We start from the raw sequence: 22,955 nt of genomic DNA, 5'->3' as shown, positions 1-22,955 counted from the left end.
TAGAATAAATATAACTTTATTCTTTATCCAGTAGATCTCAGTGGCAAGTCCAACAGTAACAGGTGCACCAGCGGGCTCTGGGGGGGATGAGACCCCCAACCCCAGGGCAAGGAGGGCAGGGCAGAGCCAGCTCCCCCAGCCCCGGGGGAGCAGGGGTGACGTGAGGGGACCCCCTGTAGGCCCGTCCTGCGGGGCAAAGAGGGGGCACGGGTGTGGGGTGGGGGGCAGGCCAGGGAAATGGAGGAACTCAGGCCACGTGTCTGTCGGCCTGTCTGTCCACTGTGTGTGTGTGTGGGTGTGTCTGTGTGTGTCCGGGGGCCCTGTGGGCGGTGCTGGTGGCCATGAGGCTGGAGGGCAGGGGAGCTCGGACCCCCTGGCCAGCCCCTTCATGGGGAGGGGAGCGCTGGAGGGCTTCGATGACGTGGGCTCTGATGGGGAAGCAGAGGACACAGGGCGGAGAAACACACGCCTGGAGGTCCTGAGGCCCCGGTGCTCTGCCCCCAGCCCCATCCCGGGGGTGAGCCACTCCTTCCAGGGGTTGCCAGGAAACTGTCCTTGCCCAGTGGTTAGGCAGAGAGAGAGGAGAGGGCAGGCCTTGGAAAGTTAGTACTTCACAGTTTTAAAGAGAAAACTGAGGAGGAAATGGCTGGGGAGGGGGCCTTGGGGGGCACAGGGACTTGGAGAGACAGGGGAAGCCCCTTTCAAGCCACTCCCCTCCCCCGGGGCCCATCCCCCCCTCCAGCTCTGAATCCAGCTCCCCCCAATACACAGCACACTTCAGTATAAATGTGCTTAAAATGAAAATTCTTATTTAAAAAAATCAAAACCAGAAAAAAAAATTAAAATAAAAACAAAACCAGCGAGAATTAATACCTGGGGGTTGGTATGGCAAAGTATGTACAGGGGATTCCCCCACCCCGGCCCACCCCCTCTGTCACCAACCGAGGCAGGGGGGGTTCCCCAACCGGGGGGCAATGGCTTGCAAGTTCTGAGGATGGGGGAGCCAGGTCCTGGCATTTGCTGGTGATGAAGATGTGGCGAGGTGGGCAGAAGGGTGTCTTGATGAACACAAAGCCCGCAGGCCCCATCCCGAGGCCCGGGACCAGGGGTCCTCACTCAGTCCACGGCCACGGCCCTGACGTCAGCCCAGGCTCCAAGAGCGGGCAGTCCATCGCAGGCCCGGGCCTCTGTCCGAAGAGTCGCCGCCACCTCCTCCCTCCAGCCCCCCGGGCAAGGGAGGGCAGGTGGGGCGCAGGGCTGGTGGGGGTTGCATGGTTGGTAGAAAGGCAGAGAAAAGCCAGGGCACGGGGTGAGGGCTGTGTCCATGGGGCAAGGGCAGTCACGGGGAGTGGGTGGCCGGGCTGCTTCTGTTTGAGCTGGGGCTGAGGCTGGGGCTACAGCTGCCGGGCGGGGGAGCCAGGCCACCCCCGTCCCGCCCCCCACTCCCCGCTTGTCCGCTCAGAGTGTCCAGGCCCTCTGAGTTCTCCAGCATTTCCTGGATGAGAGGTGGCATGGAGCCCGGAATCTCCATCTTCAGCGTGATCACCCGCTCAGCCCCTGCAGGAAAGAAGGGACAGAGGTCAGGAGTGTGGCCACCTTGCTCCTCTAGCCCTGCACACAAGCGTGGCCCCAGGAGGGAGTGTGCAAGGGGTAGGAGGATCCACAGTACCAATATCAGCTCCCGCCACACACCGACCCCTGCACTGTTTCCTGATGTAAGCCAGCTCTCCTAAGCCCCACAGCTGAACGGCAGCAGGGAAAAGTGGCTCCCAGCTCTGGCTCTGGGGTCACTGGGCTTGATGCCAGGCCCTTCCTACGTGCTGCTGACTCTCCTACTGACATCTCAAGACAACTCTGCAAATGTTATCCCTGCTCTGCAGATGGGTAACTGAGGCTTAGAGCCGTTGTGTGACCCGCTCAAGGACACACAACAGTCTGGTTCCAGAGCCATGCCCTGAACTAGCATGCCAAGATGACACTGCCATGTTGGGGCTCACAGGCACGGAGGTCACCTGGGCACGGTGAGGTTCAGGTGAGTGGGGCATCACAAGGACACAAAGATGTGGGGTACTGGCTCAGACACAGGAGGCCTGACTCTGGACATGGATGGCAGACACACAGGGAGAGAGCCTCACCCTTAGCACTGATGCTCCGCAGGTCTGTGATCTTCATCAGCATCTTGGGGAACATGTGTGGACGGCTGGGCCTCCGTTTCCGCACATAGACCTTCAGTGCCTCAAGCAGCGGCTCCTGCAGCATGTCCACCCTATCTGGCTGCTCCAGGTCCTGCCGGTCTGAAGAAGCAGAGAAGCCCTCTGCCTGGTGAGGAACACAGCTGCGGGCCCCATCGTGACCACCAGGGGGCGCACCTGTCCAGGCCTTGGGCAGAGTATCTTTGCTCCTCAGGCCTCCCCACCTGGCCCTACTGCTGCTGCTGCTAAGTCGCTTCAGTCGTCGCTTCAGTAGTGTCCGACTCTGTGCGACCCCATAGATGGCAGCCCAACAGGCTCCCCCGTCCCTGGGATTCTCCAGACAAGAATAGTGGACTGGGTTGCCATTTCCTTCTCCAATGCATGAAAGTGAAAAGTCAAAGTGAAGTCGCTCAGTCGTGTCGGACTCTTAGTGACCCCATGGACTGCAGCCTACCAGGCTCCTCCATCCATGGGATTTTCCAGGCAAGAGTACTGGAGTGGGGTGCCATTGCCTTAGAGGCTCTCAAATGTGAGCAAAGAAGGGCTGGGGCACAAGGGTGTCCCAAAGCTCGCCCTGAGAGCCCAGTTCATGGAGGTCACACCCCTGAACACAGGCAGTGCCATCTTAAGCAGAGCCAGGTCTCCCACTCGAGCTGGTTATTCTGGACACCAGCCCAATATGGCAGAACTCATGACAATAAAATAATAACAGCAGCCAGCATTTACTGGGTCTTCCTCTGGGCACACTGTGCCTTACTTATTACCTCCTAATCCTCCCATCAACTTTATGAGGTGGAGACATTACTGCCCCCATTTTACAGAAATGGAGGCTCAGAGAAGTTCAGCGACCTGCTGAAGGTCACATGTTGTCCAGGATTTGAACCTGGGTGGTCTGACCTCCAAGTCCTCACTCTTAAGCCCCCTGGAAGGAGCGCTGCCTAGAAATAGGGAACCAGAGCTCAGGTCTCTATCACTGTTCCCTTGCCCTGTGGCCACAGACCAGACCCTGCTCCGCTGGGACTCATTTTCCTGTCTGACAGGTGCCTTTTTGATCAAATGATCCCCCAGCTTCTCCCTGGGAGAGGCTCCGCAAGCCACACCACCACCCCTGGGCCTGGCCCCCAGACCCAGGCCCACAGCCCACCTCCACAGATGAGGCAGATGGCGCTGAGCAACCCAGTCTCAGCGTCATCCATCTCCAGGGGCAGCAGCTGGTTGGCGAAGGCGAAGACCAGGTCTGTGAGCGGGCCAAAGCCGGCGTTGTGCATCTGGGTCCGGTTCAGGGTCAGCCCATCCGAGAAGGTCATTGTGTCCTGCTCGGGCGTGTACCGCGTGCAGATCCGCAGGATCTGGGTGCAGAGGGTTCTCGAGTTCAGGAACTCACATCCGCCAGCACTTCCGGCACCAGCATCCCCCCCCAGGACCACCTGGCGGGCAGCCAGACTACTGCTGTTCTACAGAACCTTCTGTGTGACACAGTAGCCACCAGTCACACTGGTGACCAGTGGGCACTTGAAACATGCCAAGTGCAACTGAGAAACTGAATTTAATTTTAATTAATTTCAATTTAAAACAGCCATACACGGCCAGCGACTACTGTATTAGACAGTGCAGATCTACAGCATCCTGCCTCCACACAGAGAACTAAGAGGGCAACAAAACATTTCCAGGAAGGCCAAGACCAAAGTGGATTTCAGTCTATGGTTCCCAGGACTGGGGACAGAGCAAGAGCTCAGTAAATGTACCTCATCTTCAGGTCTTTCAAACCCTGACCCTGCCTCTTGCATCTCCCTTCCACCAGGAAGAGCAGCCTGGTCACACCCCAGGTTCCCGACCTTGGAGGTGGCCGAGAGGGAACAGGAGGGCTGAGGAAGACAGGGAGGACAAGCCTCCCTCCAGCCTTGGAGTTGACAATCTCATCCGCCCCCATCCTGCCTCAAGTCCAGCCCACCCTCTGGCCCCACCAAATACCCTGCAGTCCCCTGAATCCCACTGGTCCCACGCCAGCAGGCCTTTCACAGACCATTCTACACACCTCTAGAGGCCACCTCCTCTGGGGCTCCTCCCTGGGGCCCAGTAGTGTGGCTCTCTGTCCTGCAGGGAGGGGACAGCCCTCCCCCATCTGCAGCCAGCACTTATCACAGTTTTGCAACCTCTGTTTACCTATCTGTTGCCTCCACCAATGGAAGGTTCTCGAGAGGGGACAGTGGTGTGTTCACCTCTGTTCTGACACCCAGTTCAAGGCCTGGCCACACAGGGTCCCAGGTGAACCTTTATTAGACTGAATAGATGGGAAGATGGGTGGGTGGACGGAAGCACTGAATCAAAGATGGGCTGAGGGTGGATGAATGAGAGTAGAGGTGAATGGGTGCACACCCGGGTGCTGGGTGGCTAAGCAGACAGGTAGACACGCGGGGGAGAGGAAGGGTGGCTGTTCAGGTGGGTCGGCGTTGGGACAGGTCGACTCCAGATGGATTTTTAGGAAAGTGGTTATTTGAGCGGCAGGACATCCTCCAAGAACACAGGGATCAGTGCCTAGGCGGGCAAGGTGCAGACCCTCACCAGGATATCCAGGCAGGCAGCCTTGAGGAGGGTGATCTGGTCCGCAATGGTGAGGGTGGTGAAGCCGGGCAGTTGCTTGGCGAACTCCACAGTCTTAATGATGCACTTGGTGGAGAGTTCACTGAACTTGTCCCAGAGGTCAATGTCCAGAGAGACACGCTGTTCTGAGCTGTTGTTCTGGGAGGATGGGGGAGGGGGGGAGTGGGAGGAGAGTGAGGGCCTTCCCCTGGTGGCACCCTTCTGGGCCTGGCTCTACCTGGCCCCACCCGCAGGCCTGCCCTCTACTGGCCTTCACTTCCTGAGAGGCGGGGAAGGGGTGGACAAGGCAGCCCAAGCAGGGTTGCGGAGGGGCAGGCCTGAAGAAGGAGGGGTGCCCCTGGGGGGCTGTACCGAAGTGTATTTGCCCAGCTGGGGGGAGGGGCAGGCCTGACAGCTGAAGGGGTATGAGGTCGCGGGGGGAGCGGGCCATACCGTAGTGTATTTGCCCAGTTGGCAGAGAGCAGGGAAGGTCTCCTGATGCGCTTTGCGCACCTTCTCGATGAGCTCCCCCACCTCCGGCGTCAACGTGTAGCTCTCGGAGCACTCGGGCTTGGGCACCTCCTTCTTCTTCTTGTTCCGGTCATTTCTCACAGCTGTGGAGGGCCCAGGCCGCACAGTGAGAGGGCAGGTGGGGTCAGCGGTCCATCCCCCAAGCCGTCCAACCCCAGCCCAAGCTCCTCCCACCAGACTGAGAGCTGCGGAGGCCACCGGGTGTGGTCAGGCACGCACACAAAAGTGCACACGCACGTGAGTGCACAGGCAGGCGGGACATCCACACACAGCCGGTCCCTCGGCCCCCCTCTGCGGTGCCCACCCGGCCCACACACCGAGGCCTGCCCCAGGGCCTGTGACCACAGCACACGTGCCCCAGACCAGCTCACTCTCCAGGGTGAAAGCCCGTGCGCAGAGTGTCCCAGGTCTGTGTTCTCAGCCTCCCTGCCCCCTGCTACTCCGGCCTGCAGGGAGAACCGACCCAGCCCTCCCGGCAGTGTTTGGGATGGGCTCAGAGCAGCTCCCTGGGCGGGCAGACACGGAGGAGGGCTCCCCAGCCTGAGAGTGGGGGGCCGGGTGGCAGAATCTCTCGGCCCATTAGCCGGGGGAGCTGACAAATCACCGGGGGCGCTGAGCCGCACACACCACTCGGCTTTAAAGAAGCGATGGGGTCGTTACCAGCCGATTATCCCAGACACACAATCACTCACAGGGCCAGTGGTGGCGGCTGCTGACGCTGGAGGAAGAGAGGGTGGGGGGTGGGGGACCCAGGGAGGGGGTAGCAGGGTGGGGGGGGAGCTGGCATAATTTGGAGATCACTCATGTCGATTCTGCAAATTCAATAAAGTGCAAGGGAGAGAAGGGAGAGGGAGAGGGAGAGAGGGGGGATAATTTGGGAAGAGAAAATTGCAGCTGTGACAAGACGTTTATCATTCGGAAGCTTTAATTCTATTGAAATGGCAGCTGCTCAGCTCCGGGGCACAGAGCAGCCAGAGAGGAGAAGGAGGGAGGGGAAGGGGGAGTTGGCAGTGGGAGGGAGAGGGGGCCCCACCCTGGTCCCCCTGCCATGAAAAGCTCTGGGATCGGGAAGGTGGCAGAAGCGGAGGAGGAGGTGCTGGGCCCTGCGGGGAAGGGTCCCAGGCCTGCAGGTCCCAAGTTGTCACCTGCTCTGCAGCGTGGAGCCACCACTTCCTACGCTACAGAACAACACAGCCCTTTCCTCCTGAGGCAGGAGGTGGCCGGGTACTTCAGGGTTCCTCTACTCCTGTCGTCCCACCATGTCCCCTCCCCACTTCCTTCTTCCACTGCCCTGCCCACAAAGGGCTAGAGGGTCCTGCAGCCCCCTCCCCCACCCCATCCCCCAAGGCTCGGGCTCCATGGCAACGGCCACGCAGACAAGGAGGCGTCTGTCAGCGTCATTTATCTCTGACATCATCAATCACCGGTCACCAAGGCAACACCCATGATTCAACACAAGAGGGTCTCCCTGTCCAGCCCTCCTTCTTTCCCTCCATCGGGCCTCAGCTGAGCCCAAACTGGAAACCCCCATTCCTCTGGGACTGGAGAAGTCCCAATTCTCTCTTCCAACTCCAGGTCCCAGGCTCCACCAGACAAAGGCTCTTAGATCCCGGTGCCTGGAGCAACCCTCAACACATGCACACAAATACCCAGCAGCACCCCTGTCCTCAGATGCACGATGGGGTGGGGGACTCAGGGATGCTTCTGAGCCCCGCCCCAGAGCCAGTCAGAGCCTGGAAGCAAGCTGGCAGGGGCAGACACGTGCATACACGTGAGCAAGCACACACAGCCCGCCTCACACGAACAGGAAGGGCTGTCCGCCCATGGACACACAGATGGTGAGACAGACAGGTCCGGTCCGTGCAGCTATACGTGAACTGTCCTCAACCATGAGCCAGGGCACCGCATCACGGCAAGGTCCATTTGCACCCACACGATCACCCGCATGCCCCTGCTCCTCTGGCTTTAGGGGCCAGGAGCTCACACCCTGCCCAGTGCGTGGCACGGCCCCGTCGGTGGCACTCACACTCCTTGGACATGCCCACTTCGAAGCACTTCTGCAGCCGGCAGTACTGGCAACGGTTCCGGGTCACCTTGTTGATGATGCAGTTCTTGTCCCGGTGACACGTGTACACCATGTTCTTCTGGATGCTGCGGCGGAAGAAGCCCTGGGTACAGAGAGCAGGGAGTCAGGTCAGCCACACCCACAGTCGAGCGGTGCTGGCCTGTAGCCGCAGTTCGAGGGCCAAGGGTCAGGCGACTGCTGTCCCCAAGCTGTTGGCCATCCCCTACCCGAGAAGGCCAGAAAAGACGGGGAGAAGGGTACGCCTATAAGGATCCCCCGGAAGAATCTGAGTATCTGCCTCCACACTGGGGTGGGGAAAGGGCTTCCCCCACCCTGCACACATAGACCTGGCTTCCCCACCCCTGGGGAAGGGGACCGCAGGCTGCTGGTGGGTCAGGAAAAGCAGCAGACGGGGCTAGATGGGAGAGACAGACAGAGCTCTAGAACCCAAAGCCCCGGGCTCAGTGTGCAAGAAAAGGAGACAAGCAGGAGGGGCCAGAGAGATACACACACGGGCTGGCCTGGCCTGACAGGTGGAGACATGAGTGCTCATAGGCAAGGCAGCAAGACACACGTTCACTAACCAGGCAGATGAGCACAGATCACAGGGTGACTAGGTTGGTCAGAGGCTGCCCATGTGGGCTAACAGCGAGACGGACAGACGCCTGACCAGGGCAGACCACGAACAGCTGGTCTGGACAGGACAGGCAAGACACAGAGAGTCCAAGGCCTTGTGCTTTTTGCCCTTGACCTCTGCCCCACACCTGATGGCCACTCCACACTGAGGGGGAGCGTAGGGCCCCAAGCCCCGAAGCTGTGCAGCTTCTGATCCCCAATCCCTGGAGAAGAAACAGGTACAGACAGACTCAAGCCCTGGGGAGAGGAAGCGGGAAGGCCATGCCCACAGCTTCCGGAAAGGTGGCAGTCCCTTCTGCACCCTGGAGCCTAATGTGGGCACGTGGAAATCCGGCCAGAAGCTGGGGAGCCCCAGCCCAGGCACCTGAAGGAGAGGCCAAGGCAAGGCGCCTGCTCCTGACGGCCTCCTGCCAGGCTGCTATGGCGAGGTGCAGGCAGGCCACCAGGGGCAGGCCTCCTGGGTCCCCAGCCAAGAGCCAGTCGGCAGCCAGTTCACCATGGCAACACGGGCAGCGGGAGCAGAGCGGGTGTGAGCCCTGCCAGCTGGAGGATGGAGATGCTGGGGGAAAGAGTCAGGGCTGGAGGAAGACCTCCGGTTTGGGGGACCCCTGCTCATCTATGGTAAGGAGGTTCTGCTGAAGGCTTCCTCTCCTCCAAGGCTCCTGCCACCTTCCACACAGAAGTTAGAGCAGCAGCCTTAGGGACACCCCCACTGCCGGTACAGTCCCCAGACCCGGCGGTGGGAACATCCCACTTATCTAATCAGGACTGTCCTTCCCCACGACCCCCTGGACTCACCTTGCAGCCTTCACAGGCGCTGACCCCATAGTGGTAGCCGGAGGATTTGTCTTGACAGACAAAGCAAGGCTTGTAGATGCGGGGGAGGGGAGGTGGCGAGGGGGGGCTGGGCACAATCTCTTCAGAACTGCTGCTCTGGGTCTCAATGGCTAGAGAGAGGAGAAGGACCGTTAGAGACCCAGGCCACCACCCTCAGCACAGTGCCCACCTGGCCTCCAGGTCTCGCCCAGGAACCTCTCCCAGCTGCCCCAGGGCTGCCAGATGTCAAACTCTGGGGCAGGGGCAGTCTTGGGAAAGCTGGCACTCCCCACAGCCAGACTGCCAATGATGCCTCCAGCACCCCATCAGTCCTGCCTACTTCCCCAGGACCCCACCTTCAAAACCAGAAACATCACATAATAAACCATCAGACTGGTATGTGGATGTGGCTATACTGGGCAGGTGCCAGGTGTAGGTATCAGCCTGGGTCCACAGCCCTGGACCCTGGGCGCCAGGTCCCACCTCCCCCAAGTGAGGAAGGGGTTAAGGCCTGAAGGAGGGAGGGGCCAGGACACAAGCTGGGGGCAGAGGAAACTGGGGTCAACAGGATATTCAAAGTTGGCCACTCCCCCACCCCTTCTGCTTCCGCTCCCCTCTCCACCCCCACTACCAGCAGCGACAGCCCCTCCTCCGCCCAAGCAATCCCCTGGCCAGGGATCCAAGGCCGGGTGCAGTCACAAATGCTGGGGCACAACAGGCAGGGACTCCCTCAGAGAAGCAGGGGGACCCTGTGGAGACAGGGGGAAGAGTCCCTGTGGGCCCCGGAAGCCCATGGCTCTGAGTGCACCCTGGCTGGGGGGAAAAGCATGACAAAGGGGGTCTGTTCCCATCAATGCTCTGTCTGTCTGGCCATAGAGTCCATAGTATGTCCGGGTTACTGTCCCCCTCCCCTCCTGTTATTCAGCTCCAAGAGGGCAGCCAGGAGGGTGACCCCGCCAGCAGGGGCAGCCCCCACTAGCAGAATCCTCCCCAGTGCCTGGCCCCATGCCCATCACCCAGGCAGAACAGGGCAGGGCTAGGTGGGGGCTGTCTGTGCCCCAAGCAAGGGCAGCTGTGGGTGCACTGTACTAGATGGGAACTGTGACCCGGTCACCCCCAGATTCCCAAGGGGCCAGTGGCAGCCTCCTGAGGCCTTCGCCAAGTCCACTGGTCCAAGGCCAGGGATGCCTCCCTGAGTAGATAGATCCCTGCCTCCTCCCACACCCCAGACTCCTACCTAGCCTCACCCCAAACCCCAGCACACAAGGTTCTGGAATTCAGCGGGGCCGAGTTCCTGTCCAAGCACCTCATAGCATCTCATAGTGGCTCATGTGGCCCCAAAATCCAAGCACAGAGAAAAGAAGCACTCAGATGGGGGGCTGGCAGGCTGCAGGCTACCACCCTCCCCCCTTACCTGCAGACAGGACCAGAGACTGCCAGGCGGCCGATGACAGGGAACCAGGCCAACAACCTTGGCAAGGCTTTCCTGGCTCTTAGTTGGGCCCGGGCACCACTTCCCTGGTCAGCCTGCTGACCAGCACTGCTATGGCCCTGCGTCCCTGTCCCTGCCCAGAGAGCAGCCTGCAGCAAAGGATCAGTGGATGCTCACACCACACCCCCAGAGATCCAGACTCTGCTGACCCTCCCCCACTACTCTGCTCCTCACCCCAAATCGAACTGTCCTGGCCTGGTTTTCCCCCACCTCACTCTCCCGGAGGCCAGACAAGCAAATCAGACAGGCGAGAGGCCTGAGAACAGCTGCTGTGGGGGGAGCAGGGTTGGGGGGCCTGGGTGAGGCCAGGAGGCAGAGGGGTGAGCGACAAAGGAGCCCTTTGTTGTGCTAACTTTTTCCAAGACGTAAAAGGAGTAACAATAGACAATCCAGACTAGTGGGGGGGGGGGGTGTTGTCAAGGACAAGGGGATGTGGGGGGGACCGTGGCCTAGAATCCCAGTCAGCGTTCCAACAAACAGGGGACCCAATAAGCAGGGGCTGGAGGCACTGACCTACCCCCCTCCCATCCGCTCCTATCCAGTCTTTGCCCTGGGTCCACCTCCCCCAAGTCTCAAAGCTCTCCAATGGACCAGAAGGCAGGGGGAGAAAGGACAGAGGGAGCTCTGGGTTCAGAGTGGGCTCGAGAGAGGGGAGGTGCACGGACGCACAGGGGGTGCCCGGGTGAAGGACAGACAGCTCTGAGGCCAGGGACTGACTGGAGGGCCAAAGGCTTGTAGAAATTTGGAGCTAAGGCAAAGTCCAGAGGCTGTTTATGAAACTGGAAGAATGTGCTTTTTTAAACTGTGCTTTTTGGCAGGATGGGGGGTGGGGGCAAGCTGACCCAAGGTGGGGGTACAGTTTGGTTTCAGTGAGGCCTCCTTTCGGCCCACCCCATAGCAGCGGGCTGCCTCTGGGGCCGAACTCTGCTCTGCACCCTCTACCCCCAGCACAGCCCCACCTGTCACCCAGGTAACAGCTTGGAGGCTTCCCACTGTGCCCTTTGAACCCAGAGCCCCAGCCCAGTCCCCACCTCCCAGGAGTGTAGCCAGCAGCCTCAGAGGAACAGGGGACACTCTAGGACCCTCCCACCCTCTGCAAGAGTTAGCCTGAACTCTGCACACCTGGGGGAGTAAGGACTGCCACGACCTGGCCCCTCCCCAGAGGCCCCAGCACAAGATTTCTCCTCTTCCTGCAGGAAGACTGCACGGGAGAAGCACCACACCTTCTCGGGCTCAAAGTTCCAGCGCCTGGCGGAGGGCTGGCACCGGCCCAGGAAGCCAGGCGTCCCCTCCCTCCCGTGCTGCCCCACCCCCGGCGGGCAGGAGGCGCAGAGCGCTCCGGAGTCCCCAGCGCCCCAGAGCCGCTCGCAGGCGCACAAGGGGCCGGTTTCCTGGAGGAGATCAGCAGGAAATCAGCCGGGCCCCCGGCCAGCGGCTCCCCTCCCAATCCAGCTGGCGCCCGGTCCTCTGCAGCTCCCCTCGCAGCCCCCGGGGAGGGCAGAGGAGGGGGCGCCGGGCGCTGGGTCCCGCCCTGCCTCCACCCCGGAGAAGGGTGGGGGTGGCTCTGGGTGCAGTGCCGCGGCCGGGGCGGAAGAAGGCCCCTACCCAGCGGCCGCCGATAACCATCTCTCCCCCTCCCCCCACTAAGGGCATCCACGTGCTTCACATTCTTGGACGTCTGGGAGCGGGCGGAGGCAAGAGCGGCGAGATTGGTGGGGGACAGATGGAAAGCCACTTCCTCTGTACCCCTTATCCTCTGGCGCCCCAAATCGGGGGCTCTGGCGAGGAAGGCAAGGTCCCCAGGGTCCTGCAGGATCGGAAGGTCTCTTCCCACAGCCCACTTGCTGTCTCTTCCCACCCCTGGTGGAGGTGGCAGGAGGGAATGGAGAATTTGGTGGAGAGGACCCCCGAGGGCTCCTGTCATCAAAGGCCACACTGGTGGGTTGGGTAATGACCCCATGTGCTCTAGACTCGCTCGGGTCACCACCCCCAGCCTCCAGGTCCTTCCTGTGCCCCACAACCACCCCTAAAGCCCCCCTCCCAGCCTACACAGCCTTGGGGGCTGAGCCCACTGCCACACACCCACACTCCGACCACGGAGACAGGGCAGCCCAGGCCTCTGGCTCCACGCTGCCCCATGTCCTCCACCTCCCTGTCGCCTGCTGGACTCCAGGCTCCCTGGGACCTTGTCTGGCCAGTTTGGGGCCAGGAAGAGCTGAGCTGCCCCCAAGGGCTGGAGCCCAAAGTCTCAGATCCTCGCTCCTCCCCAGACCTCTGGCAAAGGCGGCCAAGACTGTGGAGGGAGGGACCACGGCAGCCATACCCTCAGTGACCCCACTCTGGAGAGGGGACACCGTCCTCCTATTCTGCGAGGTCAGGAAGAAGGGTCCTGGTATATGTCACATTTCTCGCATGTCCCCTTCTCCCTAAAGTCCACCCATGAACACCCCTCCCTCCCTCCCTCCCACCGTCTGCAGCCTACCAGGCAATCTGCCCCAGAGGCAAAGGTCAGGGGGCAGGATGATAGAAGCTGGGGGTGAGGTGGCTCTGAGAGGGGCAGAGATGGGCGTCGCCCCACTTCAGGTCACTCTTCCCACGGCGAAGGTGTTGGGGGCTGCCCTTCAACCTCCCGCAGCCCGCCAGGCCCCCAGAGACCCACTCCACCCCTCCTCCCCGGCAGGCTGGAGGGAGGCAGCCAGTCCGGGAGTGGGGGGAGAAGCCCCAGGGAAGAGCTGAGCCCAGAGAGGACTAAACCGGAGCCAAGTAACAATAACCCCCTGAGCGCCGTTCTGGCCCTCAGGTACACTACCTCACTGCTGGGTATAAACACGCCCAGGTGTGCACCCCAGGCACTCACGGCTCCCGCCAAAGCACAGAGCCCCTCCCTTCCAGAGAAGCCTGAACCCAGACAGGGGACAGCCAACAGAGGAGGTGCCAGGACTCCGGGATTCTCGTGGGCGGCCCTAGTAGGGACAGCCCAGCGCCTGCCCCCATCCCCAGGTGAAAACAGGGAAACAAAAGGACACGCTGGGTTGGGAGGGGACACATTCCTCACTTCCAGAGCAGCTCCAGACCCACAAAAAATCAAGCTCAGCCTCCAGAGGACAAACCGTGTTAGGATTACGGGGAGGGGGAACCCTTCCCACCAGATTAACTTCCCCTCTCCATTCCTGGTGCAGCCAAGTATCCAGGACCAAGGCTACCCTCAGACGGACAGGTGGCCTGCCCCAAGGTCTAAGGGCCGGGTAGGGTGGCCGACGGGTATCTGATGGAGTTGCCCCTTCTTGCAGCACCCCACTGCCAACACCAAAGACACGGAGCGCTCCCCTGACTCCCACCCAGACGACACAAGGGCAAGAGCTGGGGGCAGCAGCTGCTGCCCAGGAGGGACTGTCCCCCAGGCTTTGGCAGGGGTGGGATCAGAGGAGGCGGCCCCTCCTCCGAGAAGCAGACAAGCCCACTCTACGACCTTCACCCCACCCTCCTGGATGGCAGAAAGGACCACTCAGCTGTGAAGCTATTGGATTCCAAGCAAGGAGATATAAACTGGGGACAAGGGACTTCACTGCCCCTTCAAGAAGTCGAAGGAGAGATGAACAAACGTTTCCTGAAAAGAGGAGCCCCCAAAGTTCCTCTGTCGGAACACAACAGAAATAAGCGCCCAGGATTACTTGGGGGGAGTCCAATTGTCCAACAAGGGCACCCGACTTTCAGCAAGACAGTCAAGGGAAAGTTAAGGGTCAGAGACAAGATCACCTCACCTCGTCCCCAGTCCGCACCCCCTAGTAGCAGCGGAAGCCCCACAGTCCGCCCCCACCCCCAGCTCCCACAATAGCAGAGGAAGGCCGATACCTACAGTGGTTTGAGCCATTCCAAAGCGGAGTCCGGAGCGGAGTGGAGTAGGGGCCGGGAGCAGGGAGCCCCTTCTCCGGAAGCAAACAGGCCCGGTTCTGGTTATAAAAATCCACCACCAGGAAGGGATTGGGGGTGGGGGTGAGCCCCCCCACGTCCACACTCTCGTACATCTTCCCCGCGAATACAAGAGGTCCGGGCGGGGAAGTCCTGCGCGCCGCCTCCCTCACTCAGTCGGCGGCGCCATCCAAGAGCTGCTGGGGGCGAGGGGCACGTCCCCCTCGCCCCGACTGGTGACCCGGGCCGGGGGCCACCTTCTGCCCGAAGTCCCGCGTCCAAATCGGCCGGCCGCCCTGCGAGTCCCAGGTGAAAGCAGGCAAGTTGTGTGTACTGGGGGAGGAGGGGAGTCCGCCGACTGCCCTCGGGAACGCCCGGCCGAGGCCCGGGAACTCCGCAGCTTCACCTCGAGGGGGCTCCCGTCGCGAGTCTCATGGTGTCCGAGGCAGCGTCCCGCGGCTCCCCGAGCGCGCCGGCCGGAGGCGGGATCGGCGCGGGGCGGGGGGTGACCGAGCACTTCCTCCTCCCCACCCCGGGGCTCCCGGGCTTCTCCCGGGCGAGGATTCGGGTGAGGTGGGGACCGCGCGGCTCCGCCTCCACCAGGCCCGGGGCGGGCGCCCGGCACTCGGTCTCCGGCGGTGCGCGCCGAGGTCCCCCCACCCCAGCCTGCGCGCCCCGTCCCCTGCGGTCCCACCCCCTTTCCTCCGCCCCGTCCCGTCCAGGCGCCGCCCCTGCCTTAACCCTTTCCCAGCGGGTCCGGTTGCAGCAGACGCCAAGCCGGGAACTGAGAGGGAGAGGCGGGGTGTGGAAGGAGATTGCGGGGAGCCCGGGCAGGGGGAGGAGAGAAGAGCTGACGGAAGGGGGAAAAGGCTCAAGAGCAGGAGTGCGCGGAGTACGGACGGAGGCTGTGGACCAGGAGAGGAGGGGGCTCCACCAGGACGGAAGAGGGACGGGCGTCTCCCCCATCCCAGTTCCGGCTCCCAGCCTCCCCCGTGGTTGGGTCAGTCCCCGGCCCGGTGAAGCTACGGCGAGGGAGGTGGTAGGCGGGAGGAGGGGGGTGGTCCCGGTGTCCTCCCCCAACACACCCCCCCACCCAGCCCGGGCCTCATTTGCCTAATGCAATGCGGCTGAACTCTCTCTGAACTCGCCTGGCGGCGCCTCACCTCCGGGTGACCCACCCACCGCTGCCCGTGACATCACCCGCTCGCCAGCGTGCCCGCGGGGCTCGGCCACCAGCCCCCTGCCCGGTTGGGCCGCTCCCCGGGAGACGCCCGGAGTGGCGGCCGGAGACGATGGGCCAGGCGCTTGTGGCCAAGTGTGAGCGCCTTGCAGGGTGTCCCGGGTGTGACATTGTGCGGCACCGTGTGAGAATGAGACACCCGACTTGTGTCATTGTCTGTGACATCATGTGTGACTCCGGCCACCCGCCCGACGGAACCTGAGGCGGCAGCTCCGGCGCTTTGGCAGAAATGCTTGTGCTGAGGGGGGCTCTCCCTCCACGCTCTGCGTGCTTCCGTCGAGCAAAGCCCCGCCCAGGGTGTCTCCCAGAGGCGGAACCACCCTGGGCCCCCCACCGCACCGCCCAGCCCTGGAGTGAGAAAAGGAGGGGCTGATGCCTTCCAGCTGACCACTTCCTCCCGGAAGCCCTCGGGAGGCCTGTTTCACTGGAAGAAAGGCCTAGGTTGGGTAGGTCCAGGGAAGTGGGGGGATGCCCTGGGAGAAGAGGACATCTTATTGCCCCCCTCTGGCCCTGCAGCCGAGTTCCTCATTTTAAAAAGGGATAGGAATTTACGTGCTTCCCAAGGATATTGCTCCAAAAGCCAGGTTTCTAAATTATGTGGTCAGGTAATCCTCACAGCCAATCCAAGAGATAAACACTATTATTCCTGTTTTACAAATAAAGAAACTAAGCTCTCAGCAAGGTCAGATGGGTTGTCCAAGATCACACTGCTAATATAGAGTATTTGAACTTTCTGCCATCAAAGCCCATATTCCCACCATGCCAAGCCAATGCAAGGAAAACTATTTTCTGATCACCTCCTAGGTGGATACCATGGGGAGCATGCCTTTTTAGACCTTATGGTGAAACAGCCATTTAGCAAATAATCACACATATATGTTTATTATTGCATATATATATATATATAAAATTGCAAGCTAACTGGTATTATGGCACAAGTAAGCACATAAAAAACAAATAAGCTTGAGGGAGAATTAATGTAGGCACCTAATTTAGGTTGGAGGGTCAAAGCAGAGACCTAAAGAAAAAGTAGAAGTTTAAAAATTAGTTAGGCAAAGAGCAAGAAGGAGTGGAGTTCCAGTAAGAGCCTATGCAAGGGTCCTGGGTTATAAAAGTCGGAGAGTTTACTCAAGGAACTATCAGAGGACTAGAGTAGATGGCATATACAACTCAAGAGGAAAAGGAGCACAAGACCAGGCTGTAGAGGTGGGCTGAGACCAGACCACGTGGGCTTGCTGAATTTTATCTCAAATGCAGGGAGAGACCACTGAAAGGTTCCAAGCAGAGGAGAGGCAAGATCTGATTTAGTGTTACAAATCAGCTTTAACCTTGTGAAGCTGTGTGGAGAATGGATGGTAGGAGGGCAAGAGAGACCAGTTAGAACAGTCCAGGAAGCACACAATGGTTAGCACAGCCCACAGCCTCCCTGGTGGCTCAGAGGTTAAAGCGTCTGCCTCCAATGTGGGAGACCCAGCTTCAATCCCTGGGTCGGGAAGATCCCCTGGAGAAGGAAATGGTAACCCACTCCAGTATTCTTGCCTGGAGGATTCCATGGATGGAGAAGCCTGGTAGGCTACAGTCCACAGGGTCGCAAAGAGTTGGACACGACTGAGCGACTTCACCTTCACCTTCAGGAAACTGCCAGTGGTGATAAGTGAGTGAAAGTTGCCCAGTCGTGTCTGACTCTGTGGGACCCCATGGACTATACAGTTCAGGCCAGAATACTGGAGCGGGTCGCCTTTCCCTTCTCCAGGGTATCTTCCCAACCCAAGGATCAAACCCAAGTCGCCCGCCAGTGGTAATAAAGGAAACTAATCAGTGTGTGGCTTGTGCTACAGCAAAGTTCCAAGACTGCAAAGTAGCAAAGTCTACTGGGCTGGGGGACAGGTGGGTGTGGGGCTCCAAAATGAGGTCTCACCTAAGTGAGGTGTCTGGGCTGCAGAAGCAATGCTGGGACCTGGAGCACAGATGCAAGCCTTGGCTGGGGATGAGACTGCTGGGGAAGAGGGCAGATTGCTTCCAAGGCCCTTGGTATCTTTCCTCCCAGTGACAGATCCAAGGCACCAGTTATGTGCCAGGCCTTGCGTTCGCAGCTTTGAGGTGCTCAAGGATCAGGGACTGTCCCTGCCACCAAAGACCTGGTGATGGGGAAGAGATCTCCCAGATGATTACAGCTCACGGTGGGTATCAGGTGGAGAGGAGTCCCTTCGTGGGAGAGAGATGAGTTTTATAGAAGAAAAAATAAGGACCTGCGGGCATTCAAAGGAGGTAGGGGGTGGGGTGGAGAGTGAGCGAGGAAGAGTGAACTTCTGTGAAGGTTTCTGGGAAGAGGCGGTATTCAAGATGTTCCTTGAAGGATGGATAGGATTTCCGGAGCTGGAGAAGGGGAGAAGTCGGGGTGAGATGCCTGTTCTGGGCAACAGCAAGGTCACGGGGCAGGTCAGAGTAGAACACAGTGTCCTGGGGCAATGGGAGAAGAGGGAAAAAGGAAGGTTCCGGCAGGTTCTGGCTGGCCGCTAGGGGTAGCAGGGGAGGTGGGAGGGCCTAGTGGCAGGTCTGGGGCCTCTGTCCTCCTCTGCCACATCCCCCGTAACTCCTCCAGCACTGTGTGCTTAGCAGGCCCTCAGCAGGTGTGGGCTGAAATGAACTGGCCCCCAATTACCCTCCAAGCACGGCTCCCTCTGGTCCCCGACCCCATCTAGAGGGGATAACAAACACGAAATAATGAGGCTCAGGGGCCAGACAGACATCAGGTCCCAGTACAGGGTGCCATCCCCCAAGACAATACCAGCTCTACCCCCTGACCCTGTCATCGCTCATCTTATAGGGTACTTGAAGCTCGCCCAGGCCCTCACCAGCAAGCAGGTCAGCATGGCCTCCTAGCAGCCTGCCCAGCAAGGAACGGATTAGGAGTCTTGATTTAAAGAGGAAACAGACTCAAAGAGAGGTTGAGTGACCTGCCCCCCGCCGCACAGGAAGAGCTGTCCTTTAAGACTTCTGCCAAAGGGGCCTTGGTCCGTGGGCTGAGGTTCTCTGCAACTCAGAAGTAAGAATGGGGAGGGGAGGACCTCTATTTCTGATCTAGCCAGGGCTGAGGGCCTCTGGTCTACCCTGGGAGGTCCGGCTCCATGGGCTATGCCCCACCTTTGAAAAGGGAGAGGAGGAAGAAGGCGTTGTGGGCACCACCCCAAAGTGATTTGGAGAAGGGAAACATTTCCTCTTTCCACAGACACTACCCCTCAAAGGGTGGTCAGGCCTGCACTGGCACATCCCCATGGGCACAGGGCTTTGGCATGGGCACACACTGTGTCTCAGGTCTGGGCCAGCCTAGAGGACAGGCTTCCTTCCCGGAGTCCCCTCCCCCAGCCCATGCTGGGATCCGGCCCTGAGGGGGTCTGTGCACTACCAGTGCCTTGAGATAAAAGGTGAGGGGGGCCCCATTTTAATTCAAAACCCCATCCAACAGTCTTTCAGCTGATTCTGCATTTTGGACCCCAGGAAGGGCACTGCTAGCAGTTCCCCCGCCCCCTGGGCTGTCTCTCCTATTGTCCAGGGAAAGAGTGGGCAGAGGAGGGAGTGGCAGAGGAGAGGAAGTCTCCCCAGGCTCCCCCAGACCCTAGAGCCACCCCCCCGTTTCTAGGCATACATAGCAAATGTGTGGATGGAAACGAAAAGTCTGGACCCGGTCTTTCGGGGCTCCCATCCCCAGCTCCCCTCCCCGTGGCTTCCAACTTCCCTGCCCCCACTCCACAAATGGAAACAAAATAAGAATAAGAATGTGGCTTTTACACTCCGTTCCTCCAGTGTCTGTCTGGAGGTGGGGGGAGGGTGCCCGCTGAGCTCTGCAAACTCCCGGGGCTGCAGTGGGCTGATTGGGGGCGGGGATGGGTGTGAACAGATTGTATCCGCAGCTTCCAGGACAGGATGGAGATCTGGCCCGGGCCTCTTATCGCTCTTTCCCTCCAGCCTTCAGGATCAAAAACAGAAGAGGGGGCGTGGCTAGGGGGAGGCCTTCCCTACGCCCCCTGCTGGGTAAAGGCGGGAGGTCCAGAAGCAGAAGCGGGGCTTCCTCCTACCTTCAGCCAGGGAAGAGGGGGTTTCACCATGGCCCAGATCCGCCGCCTAGACTCCTCATACCCAGGGCTCCCCACCATACCCTCCCAGGCTGCCTATCTGGATGGCAGACAACAGCCCAGCTGTAGGGTCACTCAGCTCAGCCACATAACCACCAGCGCTGTTTCCCCATGTGTAAATGGAGATAATGTCCCTCTCCCGGATTGTCGGGATTAAGATTTGTAAAACAGAGATAAAGTCCCAGGCACACAGTAGGTGCTCCACAGATGTCAGCATCCCATTCTCTCCAGCTCCCACCCAGAAAAGGGTCACGATCCCTTTCCCCTGTCATAAAACCCAGGTACCACGGCCACGAGACAGCGATGAGCGCACGCACGGCGAGGAGCAGAGTGCATTACGTCGGCGATCTTGCCTAACCTCAGCCGTCTGAGGGAGCTTCTGCTTAGATCCCTGTTTTACAGACGAGGAAACACGCTCGGAGAGGTTGTCACACTTAGTAAATGGCAAAGCCAGAACTCAAGCTACACAGCCTACTCCACAGCAACCCCTCCCACCCCATGGAATTCCCAGGGCAAGCAATAAAAAAAGGCAGGTGCGTTTCCTCTCCAGCCTAGACTAGCGATAAGAAATAGAGACCCTTCCCCCTCCAAACACACAATCACAGACCCCTCCCCCTTACACATTCGGTGCCCTACGTCACCTCCCCCTCCAGCACACAAACACATTGACACCCCTCCCGGCTCTGGATCTGATTTTCCTCAAACACACTCTGACCCTCTCACCCAGTACTTTTAAGCCATTGACCCCCTCCCCAGCACAAACCCAACCTTGACCTCCCCACCCCTAAAACACACCCAACCCTCACCTCCCTCCCCAAGCACACACAACCCTGACCCTCCCCACAAGGCACACAGAATCCCAAGCCTCCACAGTAAATACCAGTCCTCAAGAGACCAAGCCCCCAGGGCTGGTTTGGAGGAGGAGATCTTGTACCATCCCTGGAACTTCCCACTCTGGCTTCCCGGGAGAGGGAGAGGACAGCAGGACAAACACCCACCCCTCGCCACTGACCTAGAGAACAGTTCTGTCCTTCCACAGGCCACTGAGTCTCTGAAGCGCACCCAGGGTCCGGCCTCCCCCCGCCCCAACTTGGTGAGAGGGATGGAAGTTGTGGAGGGGGCATTATCCAAACACCTTTGTTGGCGCCAAGTGGGAGGAGGGGGCCTCCTGTGCCAGGCTGTCTGCAGGAAGGGTGGCAGGGGACCAGAGCATATAATCGCTCCTGGTGGGGATGGGGGCCACAGCTGTCCACCATCCTGGGAAATGCCTGGCCCCCAGCACCAGCCCTCAGGTGGGGGGAGCGAGGCTGCCTCCAGGTCTGAACTTTGATCTGTCATGCTGCACTACCCAGAGCTGAAAGCCAGGGTTACCAGGTCCCACAGCCTTCCACGACAAAGAGGGAGATGCCTGGCTCTCTTGGGGTGGATGGACAGGTTTCTGACCTAAGGGGAAGGAAGGTCAGGGAGAAGCTCAGAAGCTGGGGGTCTGGGTAAGCAGAGGTGTTGTTGTTTACTAGGAAGAGGCAGGGAAACCCACTGGCTCACAGAGGGAGGAGGGCAGGAAGGGGCATTGCTTAACTAGAAATGTGGGCACCCCACCCTGGGGGAAGAAGGTTACCAGGGTGGGAGGTGGGGTACCCGGAAACCCTCCCCACCCACCTCGAAGAAAGAGGAAGAAGCTTGCAACATTCAAAAAGGAGAGCAAAACACTCGCTTGTCCGGCACAAGATAAGGGTCAGGCCAGCCCACCGTGAGCCAGGCCCCAGGGGGACAGTGTCCAAGGCCCTGTTCCCAATCACCTGGGGAAGAGCAAGTGGTCCACCAGCACCAGGCTGAGCGCCCTCGGTTTCTCCCTCCCTAAAAACCCCACCCTGGCGGGAAGCAGACACTCCAGTTCCTGGAACTGGGATGTGAACTCCAGTTCCCACACAGATCTCAGGCACCACAGACCCACCCGCCCCTTCTCCAGCATCCCCTAACTCAGAGACTGGCCCAGCATCTCCAAACTCAGAGACTGGCCTCTCCCATCACCAAACACAGACTAAAGACCAGGCCAGAATCGTTCTGACTCCCAGGTCACAATGTGCCTGCTGTGCCCCCTCCATGGGAGGAAACAGAAGGTGGAGGTTTGAGGAGGCAGCATCCGCCTGCCCCCTGCCCCGGGGCCCAGAGGGTAGGGACCTAAAGGAGCACAGACTTACAGCCCCTGCTCTCAGTGGCTGGTGGGGCTGGAGAGGGAGGAGGCCACCGTGCAAGCCAGAGGAGGCGAGCCAGGAAGCAGTGGTGGCGGTGGGCAGCCGGCCAGTGTGGGCAGTGAGGCGCCCAGCCAGGGCCTGCCCCAGGGACAAAGAGACTCCCTGGCTCCGGGGAGAGTGTGCTGCCCCCACGCTGGGAAGGGGGCACTGACCCAGCCCAGCCAGGCGCACAGGGCAGCAGTGCCAGGCAGCTTGCCAGTGGCGTGGGAGAGGCGGTGGGTGCCCGGGGCAGGGTGTTCAGTCCCTGCCCGCCAGGAGAGGTGGGACACGTTTCCCAGGTCAACAGCTGACCGGCCAGGCCAGCCTGCCGTCCATGGTCCCCTTCTACGGCTTCCACCCCCTCCCGCCCCAGGCCAGGCCCCGGCTCCCTCCTCCCCCAAACCCTGGCCTGGCGCCCAGCTGGGCCCTGGGGGCCAGAGTTACTGTAAGCGGCCTGGCAGGACCGAGGCCTGGACTCTGCCAGCTGGCCTCAGTGCCGCCACCTCCCACTACCTGGCTCGGCCAGCCAGGGAAGGGTACCGAGACCCCCACCCAGCCAACAGGCGACCCCCCGTGGCAGACGGCGGAGGCGGAGAGAAAACACAGGCCCTGCCAAGAGCAGGCCTGCGCGCAGAGCCAGAGTCCAGGCCTGTGTCCCCTCCCCGGACTCTCCCCCCATCACCAGGCTGCCTGTGGGGCCCTCCCCTGCCCCGGCCCCTCCCCACAAAGGGAAGCACCATGCAGCCTGGCCAGCGGTGAGGGGAGGGGGTGCTCCTCCCAGTCCCTTCTCTCAGAGGCACTGGATGGGGTGGGCTGGAGGTGGGGTGCTGTTCTCAGTAGACCAGCCATCCCCACCAAATGTTGAGAGGTTTGTTTACCCGCCTCCAGCCTCCTTGTCCAGTGCTTGGAGCTATTTATAAGGCCCTCAAAGGCAGAGCACAGGAGGGGGCGTGAGGGGCCAGAGGACAGCATTGTCTCAGCTCTCCACACTCCAGGCCACCCCCCAACACAAAACACAACCACGGTGATTAGCCTACTGGCCTTTCATCCTCAAGCCCCCTTGTCCAGCAGGTCCCCCTTGTCTGGAGGAAACCTGGCTGCTGAGGAAGAGATGTGCCCAGAGGCCC

General features: G+C 60.3%; 1 protein-coding gene across 5 annotated transcripts in view; it reads right to left on the bottom strand.

Annotated features, from left to right (window-relative positions):
* Window positions 1–22,955, bottom strand: part of RARA (retinoic acid receptor alpha) — a 44,113-nt gene continuing 21,158 nt past the window's right edge. For 3 of the 5 annotated variants that reach the window (XM_027517083.1, XM_027517082.1, XM_027517084.1), the window contains exons 3-9: window positions 8,803–8,951; window positions 7,330–7,471; window positions 5,226–5,386; window positions 4,755–4,931; window positions 3,337–3,541; window positions 2,136–2,294; window positions 1–1,557 (exon numbers count right to left, since the gene is read on the bottom strand). In XM_027517083.1, the coding sequence (XP_027372884.1) occupies window positions 1,340–1,557; window positions 2,136–2,294; window positions 3,337–3,541; window positions 4,755–4,931; window positions 5,226–5,386; window positions 7,330–7,471; window positions 8,803–8,951 (1,211 nt within the window). In that variant the 3' untranslated portion in view covers window positions 1–1,339. Of the gene's footprint in view, window positions 1,558–2,135; window positions 2,295–3,336; window positions 3,542–4,754; window positions 4,932–5,225; window positions 5,387–7,329; window positions 7,472–8,802; window positions 8,952–14,164; window positions 14,891–22,955 lie in introns of those variants that run through there. The other 2 variants (XM_027517085.1, XM_027517086.1) reach the window with 2 other exon arrangements.

Source organism: Bos indicus x Bos taurus, chromosome 19, assembly GCF_003369695.1.
Source record: "Bos indicus x Bos taurus breed Angus x Brahman F1 hybrid chromosome 19, Bos_hybrid_MaternalHap_v2.0, whole genome shotgun sequence".
NCBI classification, from domain to species: Eukaryota; Metazoa; Chordata; class Mammalia; order Artiodactyla; family Bovidae; genus Bos; species Bos indicus x Bos taurus.
The sequence above is the reverse complement of the archived record's forward strand: the minus strand, read 5'-3'. Positions and strand labels throughout refer to the sequence as shown.